The sequence below is a fragment of the Andrographis paniculata genome, unplaced genomic scaffold (assembly GCF_009805555.1).
Source record: "Andrographis paniculata isolate CXL003 unplaced genomic scaffold, ASM980555v1 Contig58END, whole genome shotgun sequence".
Taxonomy (NCBI): Eukaryota; Viridiplantae; Streptophyta; class Magnoliopsida; order Lamiales; family Acanthaceae; genus Andrographis; species Andrographis paniculata.
In genome coordinates this window covers 2033642-2058289 of record NW_026137593.1, presented here as the reverse complement: position 1 = coordinate 2058289, position 24648 = coordinate 2033642, and the positions used below count along the sequence as shown (strand labels likewise).

The following is a 24648-nucleotide window of genomic DNA, read 5'->3' as shown; positions in this document are numbered from 1 at the left end:
CATCAGGTCCCAAACACCTCAACAAAACCCCTTCAAAGGTTCTTTTATATAAAATCCCATTAATTAGCTGAAAACGCAAAGCCTTTAAGTGAACACGAACCGGAGCAGTAGAATTTGGAGATTCCAAATATTCCATAATCTCTGTTCTCCAATCAGTCCCAGAATCGAGACTGCCAATCAACTGTTGACAAGCGCTCTGAGCCAAATTATCAGCCAACTGATTTTCCGCTCTTGATACATGCTCAAAGACTACTTCCCCGATTCTATATAATAAGTGTAGCACTACATCTCGGTATCTATGCAAATGGGGAAAATTACACGCGTACCGTTTCAGTACTTGGTTGATAACAAGTTGAGAATCCCCAGAGATTAACACAGACTGCACTCCCTTAGCGATAAGTGCTTCCAGACCCAAAATCAGTGCTTCATATTCTGCAGAGTTATGTGTCATATCTTCCATTTGAAGCTGCAAATTAATTTTGCCGCCTCCTGGTCCTTCTAGTATCACTCCTGCTCCCGACTTTCCTTTCGAACGGGAACCATCAAAAAACATTTTCCAAGGACTGGTGCCAATATATGGCATTATTTTGTTTTCTGATGATCCATCACTTGTAAACTCAACCAACAAATCAGCCACAACTTGTCCTTTCACAGCTTTGAGAGGTCGGTGGCGTAGTGCAAAAGGAGCCAGCTTAATAGCCCATTTCATTAATCTACCCTGCATGGTTGGTCTGTGCAACATTAGTCTGATCAAATCCATTTTAGAAACCACTTCGGTTTCTCTAGGCAGAATATAATGTTCCAACCGAGTGCAGGCAAAGACCAAAGAATAACACATTTTTTCGGGCATACTGTAATTCAACTCAGGTCCTGCTAAAGTGTTGCTTAGATAATAAATGGCTCTTTCCTTACCATCTTCCCATTCTTGTACCAAGAGACTGCTTACCACATCAAAACTGTTCGCCAAATATAACCGAAGAGGTCGGTCGCCTCTTAGAGGGACCAGCACAGGCGGGTTAACCAATGCCTCATTGATTTCCTCCAATGCCTTCTGTTGGTCCCGACCCCAAGAAAAATCCGTAGCCTTGTTCCATAATAATTTTGTGATAGGTTTTAATTTCCCCGCAGCGTTTGATATAAAACGCCTTAGGTAATTTACCTTTCCCAAAAAACTTTGTACTTCTTTGACCGACTGAGGCGATCGCATCGTTAGAACAGCTTTGGCTTTGTTCGCGTCAATCTCTATTCCCTTTTCATGTACTAAGAACCCCAAGAAATTCCCCGCCGAAACTCCAAAGGCACATTTCGTTGGGTTCATTTTCAGGTTGTACTGCTTCATCCGAATAAAAGCATTTTTTAAATCAACCAAATGTGAATCAAAGTCGGTAGACTTAATGATCACATCATCAATATATACCTCCATTGACCGCCCAATAAGATCATGAAAGATAGTGTTCATAGCCCGTTGGTAGGTCGCCCTTGCATTCTTTAAACCGAATGGCATAACTGTCCATTCATAAATTCCCAACGCTCCTGGGCACCTAAATGCAGTTTTTGGGTATATCCTCTTCTGCTAATGAAATTTGATTATACCCTGCGTATCCGTCCTTTAAACTCAAAATCTGGTGTCTCGCCGCAGAATCGATCAACATGTCTGCTATTGGCATAACATATTCATCTTTTGGAGTGGCGAGATTGAGATCTCTGAAGTCGATGCAAATTCGGATCTTTCCATTTTTTTTGGTTACCGGAACGATATTGGCTAACCATTCCGCATATCGACATGGACGAATGAAACCAACCTTTAGTAGCTTCTCAATTTCTTCTTTGATTTGGGGCATCAATTTTGGACTTACCCTCTTTGGTGGTTGCTTGTAAGGTTTAAACCCCTTTTTAATAGGCAACCTATGTTCTATTAAACTGCGCGCTAATCAGGGCATTTCGGAATAATCCCATGCCAGACATTCCTTGTGATCTCGAATTAGCGCTACCATTTGCTCCTGTTGACTTTTTGTCAGTAAACCACTTACCCTAACCATCTTGGGTATCTGTTTGGTTCCCACATTATATTCAATGAGGGGGTCCTGACTTGACAAAGAAGTTTCTGTCTTTTCCAGGAGATCTGGCCAGCGAAAACCTTCCTCTTCGCCAACATTATTGTTGGAAATTTTACTATTATGTAGTCTAACCATTAATTGGTTTAAATAGAACTGTCTAATTAGTTTATCACATTTATTTATTTCTTCCATAAATTAACTTCAAGTAAAAGTTTATTTTGGCTAACAACAGAGCCATAAAAACATAAAATTGTTTCTAATGTAACATGCAACCCTACGTAGTGAGCTTACAACCCTTCCAGGGATACTCATCTACCATGGTTGTCCGTGAAATAGGTGGTATGTATTCCGTATAAAGAACCGATTCTTCCACTCCTTCTGTAGAGCTGAACGGATTCGTACTGGCTTCCATGGTGAAAACCTGATCTCCTTCCCAAAACATAATTTGTTGATGGAGAGAAGAAGGCACACATTTGGAAGCGTAAATCCAATCTCGCCCCAAAACAACTGAGTAGGTAGTATTGGCATCCACAACAAAAAACACAATCGAAATCACCTTCGGTCCAACCTCAATGGGCGCCACCATCATCCCTTCTGGCTTGGTCGGTTGTCCTGTGAAGCTTGTCATCTCGATGTCTACCGGAGATAAATCACCAATCTCTTTACCCAATTTTCTTAAAGTTTTGAGGGGCATGACATTAAAAACAGCCCCATTATCATAAAAACCTTGTTAACTGGCTTACCACATATGTGAGCGTTAACATAGAGTAGTTTTAAATGCGGGATTGCCCCTTCTGGTATAGGTGGAAAAACCATAGGTGGGGGTCTGCCAACCATTGCTGCCCATTCTGGTTCTTCCTTCTCCTCGAACTTAGCCCAAATGGGTTCTTCTTCAACGAACCAACGCATATCCGTCATCCTGACCTCGAATCCTGCTTTATCAAGTTTTACTATCTTGTTGCGCAAAACTTTCGTCTCTTCTGGGGCAAGTGATCCGAAAATAATCTCGGGCGTCTCTTCCTTTGCAATTTCTATTTTCAGGATCAATATTGATCCATTTGCAGAATTGACATCGAAAACATCTGGCCTTCTTGATCGGCTTGCTGCTCTCCTCTTACTCCTCTGTTTCGTCATTCACGTCCTTCCTTTTAGGTGATGATTCTTTCTTCTCCTTGCCCTTATCTGTTCGCTTTCCATTTCGTGCTGCATATTTGTGTGCGATTCATACCTGGAAATCAAGGGTCTATGTCTATTGGCAGAGGCTTTCTGTTTCGGCTCCATTTCTCTTGGACTGGATGTGGTTTGCGTGTTAGTCGGTCCCGTACCACAACTTTATCTTTCAATTCTACCTTGAACGACCCGTCTCCTCTGTCCCATTTCTCTGCCACTCTAGTTTCGCAAACTTTGAACTTCACTTCTTGATTGGATTCTCGTTCTTTAGGTTTGCGTTCTTTTCATCCGGTGTCTTCTTCATCATCACTTTGCACAACTTGTGAAGACCGCAAAGAGATCATTGCAGTAGTTACTTTTGGGAAGGGCTGATGCTCTACTCCCATTGTTACATATTTGAATCTCCCTGCTTTGATAGCCTTCTGTATTTCCTTTCGGAAATGTGTGCATTGATTAGTGTAATGAGTAAAGGAATTATGCCACTTACAGTATGGCCTTCCCTTTATTTCCTCCTTCGTTGCCAAACTTTGCCCTTTAGGAATACGAATCTGCCCGTCTGCCAATAGAATATCGAAGATCTCGTCGGCCTTGGATACATCGAAAGTCGGCTGCTCCCTCTCCTCTGTTCCTGGCAATGGCTTTAGTTTCGAGCATACGTACGGTTTGCCATTCACAATTTCGGCTGCCATCTCTTCAAGAATATTTCCATCTTCTGGTGAATAAATCTCTGTATCAACACTAGCTATTTGCTGTACCCTGTTCCGACGAAAGTTGTGATCTTTTTCTCTGAACAAAGATTCTAATCTCCCTGCTTTGGAGGCCAAACTAGCCAAGTCCTGAACATCATGGGCTGTCAATGCCTCCCGAAGTCTGGAATGCATGTTTCTGACCACCAAATTGGTCATTTCACTTTCTTCGATGATTGTCGGGCATCTGCCTTTCATGAGTCGTATCCGTTCAATAAACTGATACGCGGTCTCTTCTGGCATCTGTGTGATCTCTAAAAGATCTGTGAGTGAGACTGTCGGGAGAGGATTAAAAAATCTTGCATGGAATACTGCCTCCAGGCTTTCCCAGGTTTGCAACTGCCCGGGTGGCAAATTTGCAAACCATGAAAAAACGGTCCTTGTAAGTGATAACCCGAACAATTGTAGTTTATAGAAAGAATTATTGCCTACTTCCCCTAATTGGGCTGTGAAATGTCCCACACGTTCTATAGTTGATGCCCCATCTTCTCCAGAAAACGAATGAAAATCGGGTGGTCTGTAATTCCTTGGGAGCGGATGTTCGTTGATTATTCTTTCTGGAAATGGTCTTTGGTACGCAGGTCTGTTGACTGTCTGGGGGTTCATTCCAAAATGTACCCTTAAAACCTGAGCAATGTCCTCTGGGTCTACTCTGGGTGGGACAGGATCCAATACCTGAATAGGATTGTGAGCCTGGCCTCCCAATCTGTCCCCTCTGAGATCGGTAGGCTCGGTCCTACCACCCAACGGAATGTTATTCGGGTATTTAAGAGGAGTCTTTTCTCTGTCAACCCTTGGGGCGGTAACACTTGGAAAAGTGTTGTCCATATACGAAGGCCCCGCAAAATTTGTATGTAACCTGGATGGTGATAGTTCTGGTGGCGTCTGGATAGGTTGCAAAGTAACCCTTGATAACGCCTGATTTAACGTATTTTGCATAAGATTTTGTTGCTCGCGCAACATTTGTTGCTCGTGCAACATATTCTGCATGGCCAAATTATGCTGGTTGTTCAATTGCTGAACATAAGAACCCAGTCAGCGGGTGTTTGTGGCATTTCTCTTGTATTTGGCATGACCGGTGGTGAAACCGTTTCTCCCACCGGTGCCGAAGATGATTGAGGCTGTGAGCCTGCCATGTGGATCCTTCCGATGATTCGGCCGGATCTCAATCGTATGAAACTCTCCGTTGACGTAGGATCAGCAATCTTGCCTCGACTCCCACTGTGGTCGCCAAATTGTTGATGCGTTTTTCAACAATAAAAAGTAAAATTCGAAAATAGAGAAATATTCCCGAATTTGATAGATGAATGTCTGAAATTAGAAACTTCTAAACACCGTAGAATGAAATAAGAATAAAATAAAGAGTGGAAAGTAAAGTGGTGATCCCCAAAAGCGATTTCCTTGAATATGATGTCGATTGAAGATGCCCTCTCTATACCGTACAGGATCTTTAAATAACCCCTCGAAGGTACGGTTCGAACCGCTATCCGGTCGGTTACCATAACCGCTGTTAACTTCCCCAAAAAATTCTCTTCTATCGACACGTATGAGAACCGTCCTATCACGTCCGATTTTAAAACCGCTCACCAATTCGAAACTACCCCCCACTACCAGAAAACCGCATTTTACCCGACCTATAGGATATCTACTTTTAATACCTAACATTTGAACTTGGTCCGACTTCAATATCTAACCTTCTTATGCCCGACCCTTGGAATTTGTCCCGACTAGGTCCGACTTCTCTATCCGAACTATTTGGTCCCGACCAGGTCCAATCTTATCACCTGTCCGACTTTCTTAAATCCGACCCTCAGACTTTGTCTTGACTAGGTCCGATTTTGACGTCCGAACTATTTGGTCCCGACCAGGTCTAATCTCTTCATCCGTCCGACCTTGGGGATTTACCCGACCAGGTTTGATCAGACTCAAGACCCATCCGACCCGGTTACTGCAATCATAGTTGGACTTTCAAAAAGCCCATTGGACGTTTCGAATGACTTAATCTTGGCAGACCCATTTCCTAAAAACCTATCCTTTATTTTGCGCTCAACAACAGTCTTTTAATATTTTTTTAAAAAAATATATTATATCTAATATTTATTTTTTATATGAAGTAGCATAGTCAATAATTATTCCAGTTTAAAAAATATTAAATGAATATATAGCATGAATATGAAGGTCCCGATTAGATACGCATAGTTAGGTACCCTATATTAAAAATAACGGATCATATTAATATATCATACTGATCTTTTTAATATGTTAAAATATATATATTCATATTGTATCGAAAATTTCATAAAACAAAATAGAAGTATAACCGAAATTCGGTATATTTCATTTCATAACAAAATTCCGAAATTAAAAATAAGTTTATGATTTTAGGAAAAAAAAATAAAAACAAAAAATTGATATCAATAAACCGAATAACAAATATATATCAATACATAGAATATCAAATATCAAAATAATTATTACTTCAAAATATTATTTTTGAGACCAAAACATGTCAGCACAGGTGATGAGGCCCGAAGGGCGCAACCTTCGTAGCCCAGGAGAAGAATTGTATAGTTCAATCGGTCCAATCCATTTGCGGAGACCTCGGCCCATATGAAGAGCCCGTTTTAGGGCTGTTTGCACTAAATCAAAACTAGGCTTTTGGAAGAATAAAACAATCATCCCATTAGGGAATTCGTTAGGATAGCAAAAGATTGCTAGGGATGAAATAATAAAAAGAAACCATTCAACAAGTTGCAATTTATCTAGGCGCAGGTGCTTACTCCTCCCATGATACAACCGCCCAATGTTGGCCTTTGGATTCCCGAATGCCCTCCGTGTGCTCTTCGAAGCTACAGAAAAGTAGGGTAGTCTTCCAATCTCTTCGCCAGGCATCCTCAAATCGACCACGAACCAATTGCAGAGTTCACACAACAATCTCACAGGAAATTTTTTTGCTTGCCCGCACGACCACCCTATCAGCAGCCCTTATCCTGTATCACGGTTTGGCTACAATTCATGATACTTGCCCATCGCCAACCCACACCACCGCTCCCCCTCTAGAAAATCCTTACACCACGTGATGTGCAATGATGATACAACCTTGTCACGTGGCTGAGGGACAAATATGCAACCCTGCGAGCATGGCTCTGTAAGGATGACAATCTTTGGTGGGACTCCCGAGTAATAAAGAAGGCTCAAGCTTGGCATAGTGTCGTCAACAATCTCGATTGAAGAAATTTCATAAAGAAGCAGCCTTCAAGGCAAGTGTGAAGAAAACGCACAATAGTTCATGATCCAGCTATCCGTCCAAAAACCATCGGCCGCATCTCAGCCCACTACGGCCACCCAGAGGCATTTTTTTACCGCAATTTTTATTATGGTGCAGGATTCAACGGTGACCCCAAAATGCAGAAGCAAATCTAGTAATCTAGAAGGCTTTATGAGTGGATTCCAGCTTGACGCCGTAGAACTCATACCTCTCAAGCTTCAAAGCAAAACCGCACAACTTGCAACCTCTAATTTTTAGCTTGTGGATTCAAAGTCCACATTGTTTGAAGTTTCTACGGAAGCTTCAGAATCCATAACCTTCGTGTATCAATCCAAGGCCTCTACGGTTATAGCTATTGAATCTCTGTAGTGAATCTCATGCCTCGCATCTTGTGCAAACGAGAAAATGGCATTGCCGTGTACAACCCCATGGATTTTCTTCCAAATCCTTTCAACGGGCTTCATTAGAAGAGCAACTCGAAGTCCTAGAGCAAACAATCCCACAAGAAGTCATAGAAGAGATCATTGCCTCATCGATCAACCAACCATCTCGATGGATTGATTTGGCTGTGGAACTCGGGGGGGTAGCGTGCGCCTACCTAGACTTTCAATCAAGTAAAAGCCATGCTTCGGATCCTTCTAAATTTTGTTGAAAAAAGAACTACGCATGTGTTTCCACGGTCTATCAAAGATGGTTGGTATTCAAAAACTAGTAAGCCCCTACGTGCAACAGTTTTCTCAAAATGGGGCACGGTTTGGGCCTTTTGTCACAAATACTAAACCTGGTCATGTATGCAAAAAATGTCAAAGTTACTTTCTATAGTAACGGGTTGAATGGTTTCTCCTCGAACATATTCCCTTCGGCTTAGCAATTCTTTAGCACTCACGATAAATCGCTAGTACATCCTTGGACACAAACTCTAAAGCAAGCAAGCTAGAAATCAAGAACACTGCAACATCCACCCATCAAAGTAGAGTTTGTATTAGCTTTCAAAAACTAAAGCAAATTACAAATGAGAAATGTTCCATTATATATAGACTCTCTAATGGACCGAGCCTAACACATGCCGAAGCATATCCACACTCGAATAGACTCTATCTATACAAGATATGGATAAAGATAAACTATATAAATATATGAATAAGCTATGTCAAATGGATAGACACCGACTCGGTCAAGAGGCGATCTCGATACTTCTGGACTGTTCCAAAATGTCCTGGGAGGTTCCAGATTGTTTCAGAATGTTCTGGAAAATTCAAAAACATATTGGCAGAGTTCCGCTAGCCTCTCTATTTTGGAACATCTTAGGACACTCTTTGGCGTCCTTTCGGCAAGTTGCGGTGCGCTCCTCGGCATTTTATGGAAAAGTTTTAGTTTAGGACATTCTTCCCCACTTGAGCTAGGTATTGCCCTCAATACCTCGAAATCTCGAATAAGATCCTTGAACTGCCGTAGGTCCTTGGTCGGCTCCTAGCTCGTCTCGGACTTGGGTAATCCATGCCATCTAGCTAACTACTCCACCGATAATGTCGATTCTAATGCTAGACCCCCTTGTCAGCTTATTCCGCACTGGGGGTAGATGTTTGTACCTGCACATCAGGCCCTTATGCATTCTTCGAACATGACCATGTCGGAATAAATTCTCGGACACCACGTCTTCTTCTTTGAATTCTCGAAACACTCTCCTCTTGTCCGCCCACTTGTTCACTCTTTTTTGGGACTTATCCAGGTAGAATTGGACAACTTCTGCACGACTTTGCCAATGCTTGCTAAGGTGGAATGCTAGCGGGCTCGGCCCTTGTACGTTCCCACTAGCTTTTTTGGCAATATGGGCTGGAATTCGAGCACTATCTTTAATGGACTCTCTATTTTACTTCTGTTTTTATCATGGGCGTGCTTGGTTAGTCCATCGGTTTGGGGGTGCATCATCATCGACAACTTCAACTCGAGACCCAATAATCTAAAGGGCTCCATCCATAATTTTCCTATGAACCGTGGGACCCAAGCATTAGGAACGTTCATTGGCCAGCCCTAGTATTTTACAACATAACTCATGAACATCTTGGAAGTCATCTTCCCCGTACACTCATTCAGTGTGGATATAAACTCCACATGCTTAGTATCATGACATTCTCAAAAGGTATCTCGCCTTAAGTTTTCCCACTTCGGCATGTGCACCCGATAGCCTTTGGTCACGACTAAGCCATCCTCCAGAGAATATTTCCAAGTCTTCCATTCCCCATTGATAGAACACAGAGCCTCCGCCTTGTGACCAAAAGCATCGGCTGCATCATTCGTCTTTCCTGGTCGCTTCCAAATTTGAACTTTGCAAAGAAGGCAAGCCACCATTTCTCAGCATTTTTTAACCTGTTAGGGAACATCTGGTAAATGGACCGGGAGACCGGTCTTGCATTTCCCATCAAGTCAATATCAAGATCGACAGTTCATTTAGAAGGTAACCATTTAGACCGGTCGTCTGACATGATTTCCTTGAACTCCTGGAGGGCTTACTCTAGGTCTTTAGGCGGGTGCCTAGCCTCTTCTTCACCATCCCCAAGGACATCGTCATCACTCTGGATAGCCACTAGAGTTGACTCTTTTTTTCCAAAGCCCTCTCGACTTGTTTTGGGTTGAGTTCCCTTTCTCTGTAAACCATTACATTACAAAGTGTACCACCCTTTTTAATTGTGAACCATTTTTCGTGCAACACCATTTTGGGCTTTACGTGGTCTATGAATCTAATCCCTACAAATACCGCATAATTATCCATAGGGGCTATATTAAATAATTCGGTACCTTTCCAACTGCCGAGCTGGATGGGAACGTCTCTAGCTACGTCGGATATGGGACTCCACCCACCATTGAATCTCTTAATCGCCCTTCAAAAGGTGCCCGTTGTATGCCAATCTTATAGGCCAGTTGCTCACGCAAGTAGTTGTCATATGAACCCGGGTCAAGTAAACACGTCACCAGTACTCCACTTATGCACGCCTTAACGAGCATCCTCCCTTTAAGGGCATTAATAGAGTCTGACTTTGTATAGGCCACTCGAATTTCGGCTCCTTCAATTTTTACGTCCACCAACGTGATGCGTTTCACACTTGGACAATCCCTAACATAGTGATCCTTGCCCCCTGAAGATAAAGCATCCATCATATGTCAGCCCTGGCTTCCTCGCGTTTCCAACACTAGGCACGGATTACTGCCAAGTATCTCCGGTATCACTAACCCGTAGAGTCTTCCAGGTTTGGTCTCCTCCACTTCTGCCCTGGTTAGCCTTCCTCGACTTGTCATCTTTACTTGGCTCATTTTGCTCAACCTCGAGCAACCATTTAGCGTACCTGATTGTTTCATTGACGTTTGAAGAGAGGTTTTCCTTAATACTCAGTTTGGTCCACGGCCTCAGGCCCTCCAAGAAATTCAACAATGATTGCCTAGGAGACTTACTTGGAACTTCCAACAATAGATCGTACAAATTCTAAATATACATCCTCAAGTGACCCTCTCGATGTTCCGACCGATGAATTGTACACCATGCCTTTTCCTTTACATCGGCCGGTGTGAACTCTGCTTTAAGTTCACGCTTTAATATCCTCCAAGTCATGATATCTCCCTCATCACCATACATCCCCTTGTTTCGCCTCCACCAAGTATGGGCCAAGCTCTTCAGGAAACAAGATGCAACTCAAATTTTAGTTCCATCTCCAATGATGCCAGGATCCTTGAAGTATTTCTCCATATCATAGAGAAATTCATCCACCACTCGAGCTTTTCGCTCCTCTGCATACCTCTCATAACACAGGATATTCCGCTTTGGAGCTTCTGGGACAACCTCAGTTGGTCTCCTTGTTTGGAGTTTGGCTAGTACGTCCTTATCGTAGCCAACTCCTCTTGAACAATCGAACGCTCTACATCCTTAGCTTTCTTCAGCCTCGCAATCTTGACCTTGCACTCCACCAGCTCAAGATTGTTTGCCACCGTAGTCTCTTTGAGAGCGATCACCTCGGCCTTTAGTGCCTTGGCGAACTCCTGTATCGCTACTTTTTGCTCTCGGGACTCATTCCTTGCAGTATCGACCAAGGCCAATATCTTATTGTGCTACTTGCTGCCCTCGAGTTCACAGATACGTTGCTATACCTCATCAAAAACTCCACCTTAGTCAACCTGTTCTCAAAAGTTCCCACGACATCCACAGACTTGTCCTTGGATTCCTTCGGTTCTGCCTCGTAACCTGGTCCTTAGCCTCAAATTCAGCATCGGACTTGTCACTCATCACTCCCTCCGAATGTAGCTCTGATGCCATTTGTAACGAGTCATATAGTTCCTCCACGAACACCTTTCCGTTGTCCTAGCAATTCTTTGGCACTCATGAGAACTCATTACTACAGCCTTGCACACAAATTTAAAAGCAAGCTAGAAAGTAAGAACATTGCAAGATGTACCCGACAAAGTAGAGTGTTTATTAACTCTTTGAAACTGAAGTGAATTACAAATGAGATATTTTCCCTTAGATATAGACACCCTAATGGATTGGTTCTAACACAGGCCGAAGCATATCCATATTCGGATAAACTCTATCTATACAAGATACATATAAAGATAAAATATACAAAGATACAGAAAACCTATGTCAAACGGATTGACACCGACTCGGTCAAGGGGTGATCTTGGTACTTATGGAGTATTCCGGAATATTCTGGGAGATTCCAAAATGTTACAAAAGATTCCAAATTTTCTTGGGAGAGTTCCACTAGCCTCTCCATTTCGGCACATTGTAGGGCACCTTTTGACGTCTTCTCGGCAAACCGCAGTGCGCTCCTCGGCATTCCTCAGCCAAAGTTTTGGTATGGGGCACTATCAACAGAGCCACAGCGAGCCCTCACTTATGATCAACACCTTGTAGTGAGCCAAAATGATTTGAGGCTGAGTGTAGAAATGAGTAGTTCACCCACTGAGAGCAGATTATACAAAAGAAATAGCTCACACACAATGGCTTGTAGTTCACCCTCTGAGAGCAGATTATACAAAAGAAATAGCTCACACACAATGGCTTACTCGCACACCCATAGTTTCTTGTGTACATGGAGTAACTCGTGCATGATAACAATTTTGCACACCAAGAGTAGCTCATGCACAATAAGCACCTCACGAGTTGTTGCGATTAAAAATAAAGAAAAGATGCCTATGATCGCATCCAATCTAGAGACACATGAACCATCAAAATAATTCGAAATCGGCATACAATATTGATTTATATCACTAGGCATGATCCAGAGTTCGTTGTTGAGATTATTAACGATTTTTTCCTTTTAAGTGGTAATCTGGAACCAGAAAAGCTAAGGCAGACGCTGCAAGCGACAGCCGCCTTCGCTTGCAAGCGCCCAGAATATATTTTGAAAATACTAAGGCATGAGAGGCAAGCGGCCACCTTCACAACCCGCAAGTGATAGCCTCTTCCACTTGCAAGCGACAGTCCAGATACCCACCGCTGCAGACTATCACCAGATTTCAACTAAGTACTTCAACTGCAGCGGTACAGCCATTCCAATTCCAGCCAGCACAAGTGAGCCGAACTGCGCTGATGCCCTCCAGCTCTCCAGCAAGCGAGGAAGATCTGTGCCCTTAACCTTCAACGCAAGCAAAGCGGGCACCCTGGGAGTTATGGCCAGCAACTGCTTCAACAGAATAACTATCAGCAACCGCCTAACTGTCCAGCGGTTGGAACTGCCTAACAACTACTTGCAACCGTCTTTTTACACCTGCTATAAATGGGGCAAGATATCTTTATGTAAAAGGATCGAATTTTTGGTGATTTCTGCATACTTTTAGCATTCGTCGTCTTCCTGTTCCAGAGAGCTCCAACCCTGTAAGGGAGTTCTCCACAAGAATGGCCTCTCCCTTGGTCACGTCTTTACTGCTTTCTTAGATTAGATTACTGCTTTCATTTACAGCTTTGTAGTTCTAATCTTTCACGCTTTCGCAGTATATAAAAAAATATCATTCACTTCTTCAAATTAAATTCTTTCACAATTTTCCACACTTATATAAATCAAGTTTAGAGAATTTCATTTCACTGGTATAGAGCGAGAGAAGAATTGATTATGTAAGCGTTGTTATGCGCCAAAAGCGGTTTCAAGGTAGTTCAATGTAGTTAAGTACGTGGGAGCCTTGTTGACCTACTTAACTACTGTGCTAAATTCAATTTTGATTAAATAGTAGTAACATCAGGGGGTAAAGCCACTAATGACGCAGAAATTGGGAAAATTAACGGGACATAGACGGGGGTCTATTAGGTCGCAGAAATTCCTAGTGACTGTAGGGTATCTTTCTTATAATGTCTTAATTCTGGGTGTCATTGAAGTCTTGTTGTAAATCCTCCCCAGGCCAAAATACCAGTGTGATGAGTTCTTTACAATTTAGTTTATATAATTACAACACCTTTCTCCTATCATTTCCATAATGTACATATATTCTTCCGATAACACACTTACATCATTCGCTCACTTCATCCAGGGAAATCTATCCATTTAGTAACGCACAGATCAGACACAGCACCTCTCCTTCACTCTAATTCACTCATATACACATATATATATATTGTGCCGCTCACTCATGCCCCGATCCTCTGGTAACCACGATTCTTCCATGCCCCGATCACCTGGTCCCCACTTCCGCTCACGTCCCGATCATTTGGTTACCACTGGCGTCCCACCTCTTGCTTCGCTCGTTTCCGCTCACCTTTATTGCTTTATTTACCGCTTTCAGTAGTTAAATTTCGGACCCGCTGCAAGCGGATCCTTTCTTGCATTTTTCGTGGCTTTCTTCAAGATTTTTACATTTGAAATTCATGACTTAAAATCCTTGTGTTCGACCTGGAAACTCACCAGTAAAAGGAGTATAAATAATTGTGATAACTACTCAGGGTCTACAACCACACAATTGCTATACCTGATCATTTTCCTATAAAATCCTACTCATTAATTTTCGAATAGAATTCCCTGTGAAATTGTATGCAAATTGCAATAATCTCCACCCACTGTTGTTGTCATCTCTATGGTCGTCACCTACATCGTTCGCAGTGTTGCCTTCATTGATCCCTTAACCCTGGTGGTCAGGCATAGCATAATCGCGCATTAGTATATCTAGGTCATCTTCCCACAGTGCTGACCTAAGCCTGTCTTCCGTGCTACTTGATGTTTCACCCATAACTTCACCATGGCTAGTCCACACCCTGTAAGACGGGTCAAACCCATACCTAATGCAATGAAGCAATATCTCCCTACAAGTATTAGTGGCACGGTTTAAACAAGTCCTACATGGGCAATATACAACCGAGTCTATGTCTCTCCTACAAAAAACATAGTGTAAGAATTGAATCACACCATCCAAATAAGTAGACGAAGTATGGTTCGATTCATCAATCCAACTCTTGTCCATCTAAGAAAGAAAAAGTTTGAAGATTTTTCATAATCCCATTAACAAATATCGTATGCACTTAATTAAACACATGTTGTAATGTGGATCAAGATATAAGTACCATTTTAATAGCGTGCCATGTAAATAATTTTCAGACCCTAAGATAATTTATTTCAGGTTGGTTCTTAATACTAACCTGCCTCGGCTTTTATAACCACCGAAAATAGTAGTATTGAACTAAAAATATGAATATCAGCACTATAATTCGAATGTTCATATCATAAAAACTATACAAGTAATGTGATATACTATTGATGAATGAATAACTTACTAAATACAACAAGCTTGGATCGACGCTTAGACTTGTGTCGAAAAGTACGTTGTCCCTCAATGGCGGGTATGACACACCTATTCAATTTCAAAGACGCCTCGTGTCATCCATAATGCACATTAGTAGATCCAAGAATCAGCAGAACACTTTATAAAAGCAGTAAAAAGTAACAGAGAAAACACAAACAATATTATACATATCAGTGATGGTATATTTAGACTGGGCTTTTGGCAGTTGTTGTGCTTTATCAGCATGGAAGATGAACTACAGCAGAATGCACCACTATCTTCTTACACACACACACATATATATACATATATACAACAACTTCTAGAAGGTTTGGAGAAGCAACCAATTGATGTGGTCCCCGTTGGAATTAAATTTGGAGGTGGTCCCTAAACCTTATAATCCAAGTAATTCTTTGGTTGATGTACCCAACCCTCCCATTTTCTGATTGCAATATTCATTCATACAAACAATACACAGACATATATATAAACTTATATATGTGCTCTGCCTCCACCAACTATATAGTAAATTTTACCAATAAAAATAAAGTTTATGCTAATCACGTGCTTCAGGAACAACTTGAAATGCCATGAACAAACTTCCCACTTAAAAATTCCATTAGAACTAAAAATATTATATCTAGCTGTCCAATAATGAGTTAAACCTCAGACTTGTAAAAATGCAGGAATAATTTCTTTCTGGAAAAGGCTATTTGTCATCCATGAAGTAAGGCACAAGAGGAATGAATCTAATTATCAAGTAGTGTCAAGACGAACCATATAATTGCAAAATCTCTCATCATCTATGTAACAGATTAAGCCCTAAATCTAACATTAGGAACAAAAATTAAAAATCAGAAAAGCCTAACTAGGCAGGAAAAAAACGAAAAAAATAAATAATTAATCCCATATCCAAACTTACAGGAAAAGCTATGGTTTGCGTTTGAGGACGTCCGCGGGCAGCGGTGGAGCGCGGTTGACGGCCGAAGACAGTGAGGAGGTGCGATTTTCAGGGGTGTAGGGCGGAGGTCAGCCAGTCGGTGAAGAAGAACACAAAGAAGAAGACGACGACGAAGAGGAAGAAGAAGAAAGAAGAAGAAGAAGAAGAAAGAAGACGCAGAAGAAGCAGCACAAGGCGAAGAAGAGGAAAGGGGCGGCGCGCTGCTTAGGGTTGTGGTTGAGGTTTTTAATTTTTATAATATATACTTTTATTTTAAAATAAATAATTATTTTAATTTTAATTTGTATATTTTAATATATAAGTGTTATGTATGTATTATATATGACATAGATATATATGTAAATTAATATGATATATTATTCCAGATTATTTTAGATTAATTTCAAATTTTATTATTTTAAAATAAATAATTATTTTAATTTTAATTTATATTTATTAATATATAAGTATTTAATTTGTATATATTAATATATAAGTATTATGTATGTATTATATATGACATACGTATATATCTAAATTAATATGATATATTATTTTAGATTATTTTAGATTTATTTTGAAATTTTATTATTTTTATATAAATAATTACCTTAATTTTAATTTGTATATATTAATATATAAGTATTTAATTTGTATATATTAATATGTTAGTATTATGTATGTATTATATATGACATACATATATATGTAAATATGATATATTATTTTAGATTATTTTAGATTTATTTTGAAATTTAAAAGAAAATTATTGTAGTTGTAACGGAAATATACCGCAACAAAAGAATAGGTGTTGACCATACCAAAAATACCATTTGTTACGGTAATATTCGGAACAAAAAATAGCTTTTGTAGCAAGAAAATTGTAGCGACTAAGATTTCGCTACAAATAGCCATTTTTTTGGTAGTGTGCACCTTGGTCTAAGCCTTCCGTCGATGTTCCTCTCGGTGTTGGAAGATCGGAGAACGCTTGAAGTAGATTGGTTCTAATTGGAACGGGTCAGCGCTATTTGAGTCACCGGAGCGCAGCTGGCCAGAGCTGCTGTTTGGCGCTACCGGAGATGGTGCAGACGCCGCGGGTCTGTTCTGGAGAAGGTCGCTGTGGCCTGAGAAGATGATCGGTCAAGTCCCGCTGCTGAATCGCGCAAGACATCCGCCGCAGTTGGAAGTCGTGTCATCGCAGTTTGGGGTTCGCCGGCGGAGCCGCAGCCTTGGAAATCACCGCCGCTGTCCATCCGCACTCAGCCGCCGTCCGCCGAAGTCGTCGTCAGTGGCTGAAGTGATTTCTCATGGCTAGAATGAAGAAGACGAACAGGAAGTGTTTATTCCTTTAATTTCAATTCCAAAAATTCAATGCGTTGTTTGTTTGTGTTTGCTTGATAAAATCTAAATTATGAATTTAACTTTAATTCCTTTTTATTTCGATTCGGTATTGAGTTTATTCAATTTAATTGCTTCCGCTACTAATTGAATCGTATATTTGTATACGAGGTTTGTTCGAAAAATCCAAAGATCCGGGAATAAATTCACAACAGTGGTATATTGTTGGGAATTTTGGCAGTTTGAGGCCTAACCCGACAAGTCCCTCGATAAATAAATAAGTTGGCCTACTCCGTAACCCGACCCACCGGTTTCGACCCAAACCCTTTAACCCAAACCCATATATCAAACCCTAAGTCAATTTGTTACGTTGTTATGTTGGTTATAACCGTGTGTGGTTTTTTAGTTTGGGAAAGTTATTAAATGTTAGTTTAAAAAGGGTTTTTGGGTGAGTCGGTTTTGATAAGGGTGAGATCGAGAGTTAGAGAGGGAGAGGGGCAGACTGTAGTGACGGAGAAGAGAGAAAGAGTCTTGGGGTTTTCCGGTGAGTGATTCCGGTGAGAGTCGAACCTTTCCGATGATCGATTCCGATGGGTGCCAAGGCTGTGAGTGACAAGCCGGCCTCCAACCTTGAGGCGTGATTACCTCGGGTCATTCTCGCACCATGGACTGAGCCTTAGTTCATCGTCCCTTCGCCTAGAGAAAGTTAGTTCGAAGAGGAATCAACAACATCGGTGAAAGAACGGTGTGAATCGGAGTTGCGTTGTTGCCGGAGAAGACTGGAGGAGCAGTCCCTGCTCGGAGTCACCGGAGTGCTGCCAGTCGGATCTGCCTGGAATTGTTCAGAGGGACATTCTGTTTGTTCCCGGAACAGCCTCTGTCAGCCGAAAGTCGCGTCCTTTCGTCGGAGGAGATGACCGGAGCTGCCGCTCGAGTCGCCCGAGGAGAATCCAGAAGCCGGTGCTGACTTCTGCTCGTTGCTGCCTGTTGTCGTTGAATCGCCGCCGTCCAAGAGGTGACCGCTAGCGATGGAATCATCCGATTTGTACATCGATTCTGGATTTACGATCGAAGTCGGCGGCCTCAATTTCAAAAGTCGAAACCAGGGAAGACTCTGCTTGTTACTTGGAATTAAGGGCTGTTTGTTTTCGTTTTTTCCCAAATTTTCAGGATGTCTTTTTGCCTAATTCTTTGTGTTTAATTCCATTTTGATTCGGTATTGGTTTTATTCGAATTCGCTTCCGCTAATTCGTTGTCCTATTTTTGTAAACGAGGTTTGTTGAAAAATTCAAAGATCCGGGAATAAATTCACAACAGTGGTATCAAAGCCTGCGACCAATTCCAAAATTGAAAGAATTATTTGGTTCGAGTTTAGTAAGACTCGAATCGTGGTAAAAGGCTAAACCCTCCTCTCTTTATTTTCGACATATATATTAATCTTCGTGAATTTTGGTGAATCTTGGTGAAATTGTTGTTAGATATATGTTGAATTCCTTTGTGTTGGTTGGCTATGCATTTTTTTGTGTTTGATTGGCGACATGTTTCTTAGTGATTAGATTGGCGTGTAATCTTGGAATTGATTGTTATTTCCTTGTATTTTTCTTTGGTGATATTGCTTGAGATTTTTTTGTTCTTTGATTATATTCTTGTTGTGTTTCTTAGGTTATGTTGATAGCCTAGTGAAATTTTTATACTAGCCAAAATTATTGTAGTAGATGCATGTTTAATCTTCTTTGTGTGTTAGATATGCATACTTGGTTTTTCTTTGTGAAATAAAAAATTGCATGTTAGGTGTTAATTGAAAAATGCCTAAAAAGAATGAATAATTGGAGGATAATCAAGAATAGTTAGGTTTGTGTCATTATGTGATTTCTTGGTATTAATGTATGATTCTTGATTTGTATGCTATGTGATTAGTTGTTTGTTATATCTTGTTTTGATTGATTACTTTGTGATTATGCTCCCGGGTTCTCTTTGTATTAGTGTTTGGCCGAATTAGGTACTTAGTGTTTTGCTTTCCGTGTTGCTGAGTGTTCCTCTAGGTTTCATCTTAATTGCTTAGTGATCTTCTAGGTTTCCTCCTAGGTTGCTTAATGTTCTTCTAGGTAGGATGTCTGAGTGGTTGTGTCTCCCGAGAGCTGAGTGATAGCGGTCGATCGATCTAGGTTCTTAGGTTGTGCTTAGCCCATGGAGGTGTATGCTAGAGCCGTAAAGTTTAGTGCCTAAGGTTTTCTTTGTGTTTACTGCTGTGTGTTCTCTAGTAGATGTCAAATAAGGTGGAGCTCCTAGTACGTGATTCTTTGTTTTTTGTATCGGCATGTGTTTGCTTTCCTTCGTGTATATGCATGTATGTTGTTCAATTGTGTAGTATTTGTGCTCTTTGTGCTAGGATGTTATGTGATCTATCTTGGTGCATGTTATGATCTATATGTTCTATGTGTGGTATATTTTGTCTGCATTAACGTTTGTTCATAGATGTAACGAGGGACAAAAGGCGATGAAATCCATTGGTGCTAGGTAAGTCTATATCTAGTAAATACGTATATGGGATTTGGTTAAATCACGACCAAAATAGGTGGAGATTGTTGGGAATTTTGGCCGTTCGAGGCTTAACCCGACCAATCCCTCGACAAATAATTAGTTGGCTCACTCTGTAGCCCGATCCACCGGCTTGGCCTAACCCTTTAATCCTAACCCAATCCATTTACCCAAACTCACCTTACCCTAAACACAATTTGTTAGGTTGTTGATTTTGTTATAACGGTGAGTGAGTTTGTTAGGGTGAGTTATTTGAGAGATATAAAAGAGTGGGTTTAGGGGTGAAAAAAATGAGGTGAGATCGAGAGTCGGTTTTGAGAGATACACCATAAACGAGCAAGGGCAAGATCGAGAGAGGGAGAGGGAGAGAAGAAAGATTCCGCGGGGATTCCGGTGAGAGCCGAACCTTTCCGATGGTCGATTCCGGTGGGTGTCGAGGCTTGGTGTGAAGATGCCGACCTCCACATTGAGGCGTGGTTACCTCGGGCCAATATTGCACCAAGAATCTGAGCCGAAGTCCGCTGTCCTTCTCACCGGTGAAAGATCAGAGTCGGAGTCGGGGCTATTAGACGGAGGCGCGCTGCGGTGCGCCGGAGCAGACTGCAGAGCCGCGGCTGCCGTAGGAAAACTATGTCTGTTCGGAGAAGGTGGATCGCTGCCGTTTCCAGGTCACTACTCCTATTCGGCGTCGTCTTCATGAGTCCTTGTCGGCGGATCGAAGAAATGGAAGAATATCTGTTTTCCTTCCACCTCGGACGAACAGGGAGTGAATTGCTTTAATTCCTTTAATTCAACTTAGAGGTTGTGTTTGTTTGTGTTACTTTGATTTCCATCCAGATTTATAACCTCAATGTTAGTTTAATTTTAGTTCGATTTCGGTTTAGTTTAATTTGATTTTATATGAATTTCACTTTCGCAATTAATTGATTCGTTTTTTTTTTTTTATACGAGATTTGTTCGATAAATTTAAAAAATTTGCAAATAAATTCACAAAATTTTATATACAAAAGTAATGCTAAAATTGTACTTTTACTGGGCTGACACTTTTGTGAAAGCACAATTTATTACGCCAAAATTTTATTTTTGGGGCCAAAATATGTCAAGCCCAAGTGATGAGGCCCGAGCAGTGCAGCTATCGCAACCCAGGAGGAGTCCAGCCCGTTTGTGGAGCCGAGATTAAGAGCCCGATTTAGGGCTGTTTGCACCAAACAGAGTTTGGAGGATAGACATCAGTTATATATATTGCAGGATTGGCTCTGTAATTTATCAAGACACAATTCAATGTCAAATCAATTTTTTCTTCGTGCGTTTATTTTCTAGACTTTCTTTATTGTTTATTTTTTCTTACTTTCTTGCTTCATTTTCCTTTTATTTTTATTTGGTTTTGTTTAGTTATTTTTCCAGAAGAGGATTCTGAATTTCTTTTCTGAAGAGACTAGAAAATCTATAGAATTTCGATTTCGATAAACTACGAAAAAATATTTCAAACGACAACATTAAATGATAGATATTTTATATACTAATATATTAAAATAATTTAGATATTTCAATATATATGGAGCAATGTCCGTTCTGAGATAGTTTGCCAAAAATCCACTTTTTTAGAAAGAAAGGTCCATGTGGCCCCTATTTTATATATCTATATATAAATTTGTATTTAATTGTATATAAATTAGTTTGTATTAATTTTCAAATTTAATTAAATTAGTTTTTTTTTAATTGTGCGTTTATTTGTATTTTTTATGATTTTTACTATTTAATACTATTTATCTCCGGTTCTAAGGGTCTCATTTACTTTTTGCGCATTGATATTTGAATATTAATTATTATATCAAAACGTAATACAATTTAAAAACAAAATGCAAAAATATTTCTATTAGTGTCTTATAATACTAATACAAGGACTTTTGTATAAAGAATTATACAAATATAAGAATATTTTTAATATTAAATAAAATGACGTAAAACATAAATGTGAACCTTAGAAGCAGACAGAGGGAGTATAATATTTTATTTCAAAATATTATATTTTATAATTATTTCATCTCAAATTAATTAAAATTAAAATATATAAAAAATTGTAAACATGTTTAAAATAATTTAAAATTTACAAAATTATTTCTATTATATATTATTAATAAAGAAAGACTTGTTATTTTCATTAATGTTTTTGAAATTTTTATTATTTATTTTTAGGTTTATTTATAAAAATATATTATTTTTTCATAAATTGTCACAATTAAAATGTTATTGAAATTTAGATTTAAAACCCAAAAAGAAAAATAAATCACTAAACAAATATTGTTTTCGAAGGTAAAATCACCAAATCTTATTTGTAATTATAATTATTTTAAAGATATTATTATTTTACATATTTAAAAAATAATTTTAAAATATTATTATTAGTACTATTAAATTTTTAAATTTAAAATTTTAAACATATATTTAAAAATCTTAAATTTTAATTTTTGTTCATTCCTGTCACAACAAGTCTAATAGAAAAAATATCAAACTATATATCGTTGTCGTGCCAAAAATAAAAGTGTTGGATAATCGGTTATTTTGCAATCGATTATTTGGTGAGTAAAAATGCGACGGACCGGTGTACCAAATTAATGTATGGAGTTTGGTTAATATTTTGGTTTTTTTGCCTATCTCGAGACAAACCAAAATCTGCAACTCCAAATTAAACCCATGTATATGGCCTAAGTTGCAATATCATCTGGATAAAATATTTTCCATTTGATAGATTTATTATAATTTCAAATGAAAGGTTTAAAATTAGAATAAATTACAATCGTTTCAAACGGAAGGTTTGAAATTAGAATAAATTACAATCATCGCAAATAGAAAGTTTGTAATTAAAATCAATTACGACCGCTTCAAACGGAATGTTTGAATTTAGAATAAATTACATCGATAATTAAGGTCGTAATTATGATCGTAATTGATCTCCTACCATTTTGGCCAAGTGGAGACGTCTATATAAAAGGCCTCCCCCTTTATTCAAAACATATCAACAACTCTCTCATCTTTCTCTCTTATGTTTTAGCTTTCTGGCAACCTCCCCATCTCAGTTCCTATCTAGCTTTGTTTGCCGGAGTTTCAACGATTAGAGGTGCCACTCTCTTTGGAGATGTAAATCGTTTTATCTTTAGGTTAGAACACCAGTCACCGGAGGCACTACCGAGGCGTATCTAATTTTCAGAAAGAGTATCCATCATCGGCTCGGTTTCACAGTAGAGGTTACTCTCGCAATACCCATTTAATCCAACAATCGAAAATTAAATACTACTTTGTGAGAATGTCAACTCCTGCCGAAGTCGCCGCCGGAGCCACCGCCGGAACCGCTGCTGGAAAAGTCGCCAGAGGAACCTCCGGAGAAGTCACCGGAGGAACCGCCGGTTCTGCCACCAGAGCTGCCACCGGAGGAGTTGCCGGAGCCGCAGTGAAGGTAGTCGCTCCTTCACTTGGGCTAGCTCCCTTTATGGGAAGCCCTATATTTTTTGAATTTGCCCCAAGGGGATGTGGGGGCTTTCCTGGGTTTGTGGCCGTACCCTTTGCTACATTCGCGGCCCAAACTGTTGGTCCTGGGCTTGGCCCACGGATGATGCCCCATATACAAGTTCCACAACCATTCATTGGAGTGGACTTTAAGAGGTGGTAGGAAAAGATGCTTTTCTACTTGACTGCGATTGGGTTTGTTATGTTTGTGTTGCACGATGGCCCAATTACCCCAGAGCCCGGTGCGGACCAGCAGACGCATGTGAATTATGCATTGTGGGCACATGGAGACTACATGGCAAGAAATACCATATTAGGTAGTCTCTCTAACTCTCTTTATAATGTATATTGCAAAATAAAGAGTGCAAATGGTTGTCGGATGCCCTTTAGAAAAAATATAAGTCCGAGAATGCCGGGTCTAAAATGTTTGTCGTGGTCCGGTTTATGGATTATAAGATGGTAGATAACAAGTTTGTCGTCGAACAAGTGGAAGAACTTTAACACATCGTTCACTCTATTATCGACGAAGAGATGCCAGTACCAGAAAAGTTCATCACGAGTGTGATGATTGAGAAATTGCCTCCGAGTTGGAGCAACTTCAAGCACGGGCCGAAGCATGAGCTAAAGCAAGTGGGATTTGAAGATCTAATTAAATCGGGATAGAGGAAGACAATAGAAAGCAACACAAGGGTAAAAGCGGAGATATTGCTAAAGCCAATTTGGTTGAAGATCCCTCCAAAAAATGTGCACGCCCAACTCAAATAGACAAGGACAAAGCCAAACACTTCAAGTTTACAGGTAACTGCTTCAACTATGGTAAAACAGGACATCAGGTTAAGGACTGCAAGACACCGAAAAAGAAGAAGCCGAGTACCCAATTGGTCGAGATAAGCCACCAGACTAATCGTGATCTCAATAGTGACGACCTTGTCACTGTTGTGTACGAAAATAATAATGTGGAATGTCCAAGAGCTTGGTATATTGACACCGAAGCAACCTGCCATGTTTGCTCCGACGAAACAAACTTCTTGACCTACAAGGAGACCGAAGGGAGGAAGCTGCACATGGGAAATCACGCAACATCTGAGGTCCAAGGCGTAGGGAACATGGTGCTGAAGATGACCTATGGCAAAGAACTAACCCTGAACAATGTTCTGCATGTGCCAGACATTCGGAAAAATCTCGTCTCAGAATTGCTACTAGTTAGGCATTGTTTTAAACTTGTGTTTGTAGCAGATAAATTTATATTATCGAAAAATGAGATGTTCCTAGGTAGGGGTTATCTTACAAATGGGTTGTTCAAATTGAATGTACTGGCCGTGTGCCAAGCAC

The 24648-nt window shown here is 40.2% G+C and overlaps 2 protein-coding genes across 3 annotated transcripts in view; both read right to left on the bottom strand.

Annotated features, from left to right (window-relative positions):
* LOC127257654 (uncharacterized) overlaps positions 1–24648 on the bottom strand; it is a 113709-nt gene that overhangs the window by 49746 nt on the left and 39315 nt on the right. The window lies entirely within an intron of this gene.
* Positions 3512–4963, bottom strand: LOC127257709 (uncharacterized). The gene has a single exon (XM_051284176.1). It carries the CDS (start codon positions 4961–4963, stop codon positions 3512–3514), a length of 1452 nt encoding a protein of 483 aa, XP_051140133.1.

What these genes read in the sequence shown, in the direction of transcription:
- LOC127257709 (XM_051284176.1), bottom strand. Translation starts at nt 4,963, where the DNA reads ATGCAGAATATGTTGCACGAGCAACAAATGTTGCGCGAGCAACAAAAT.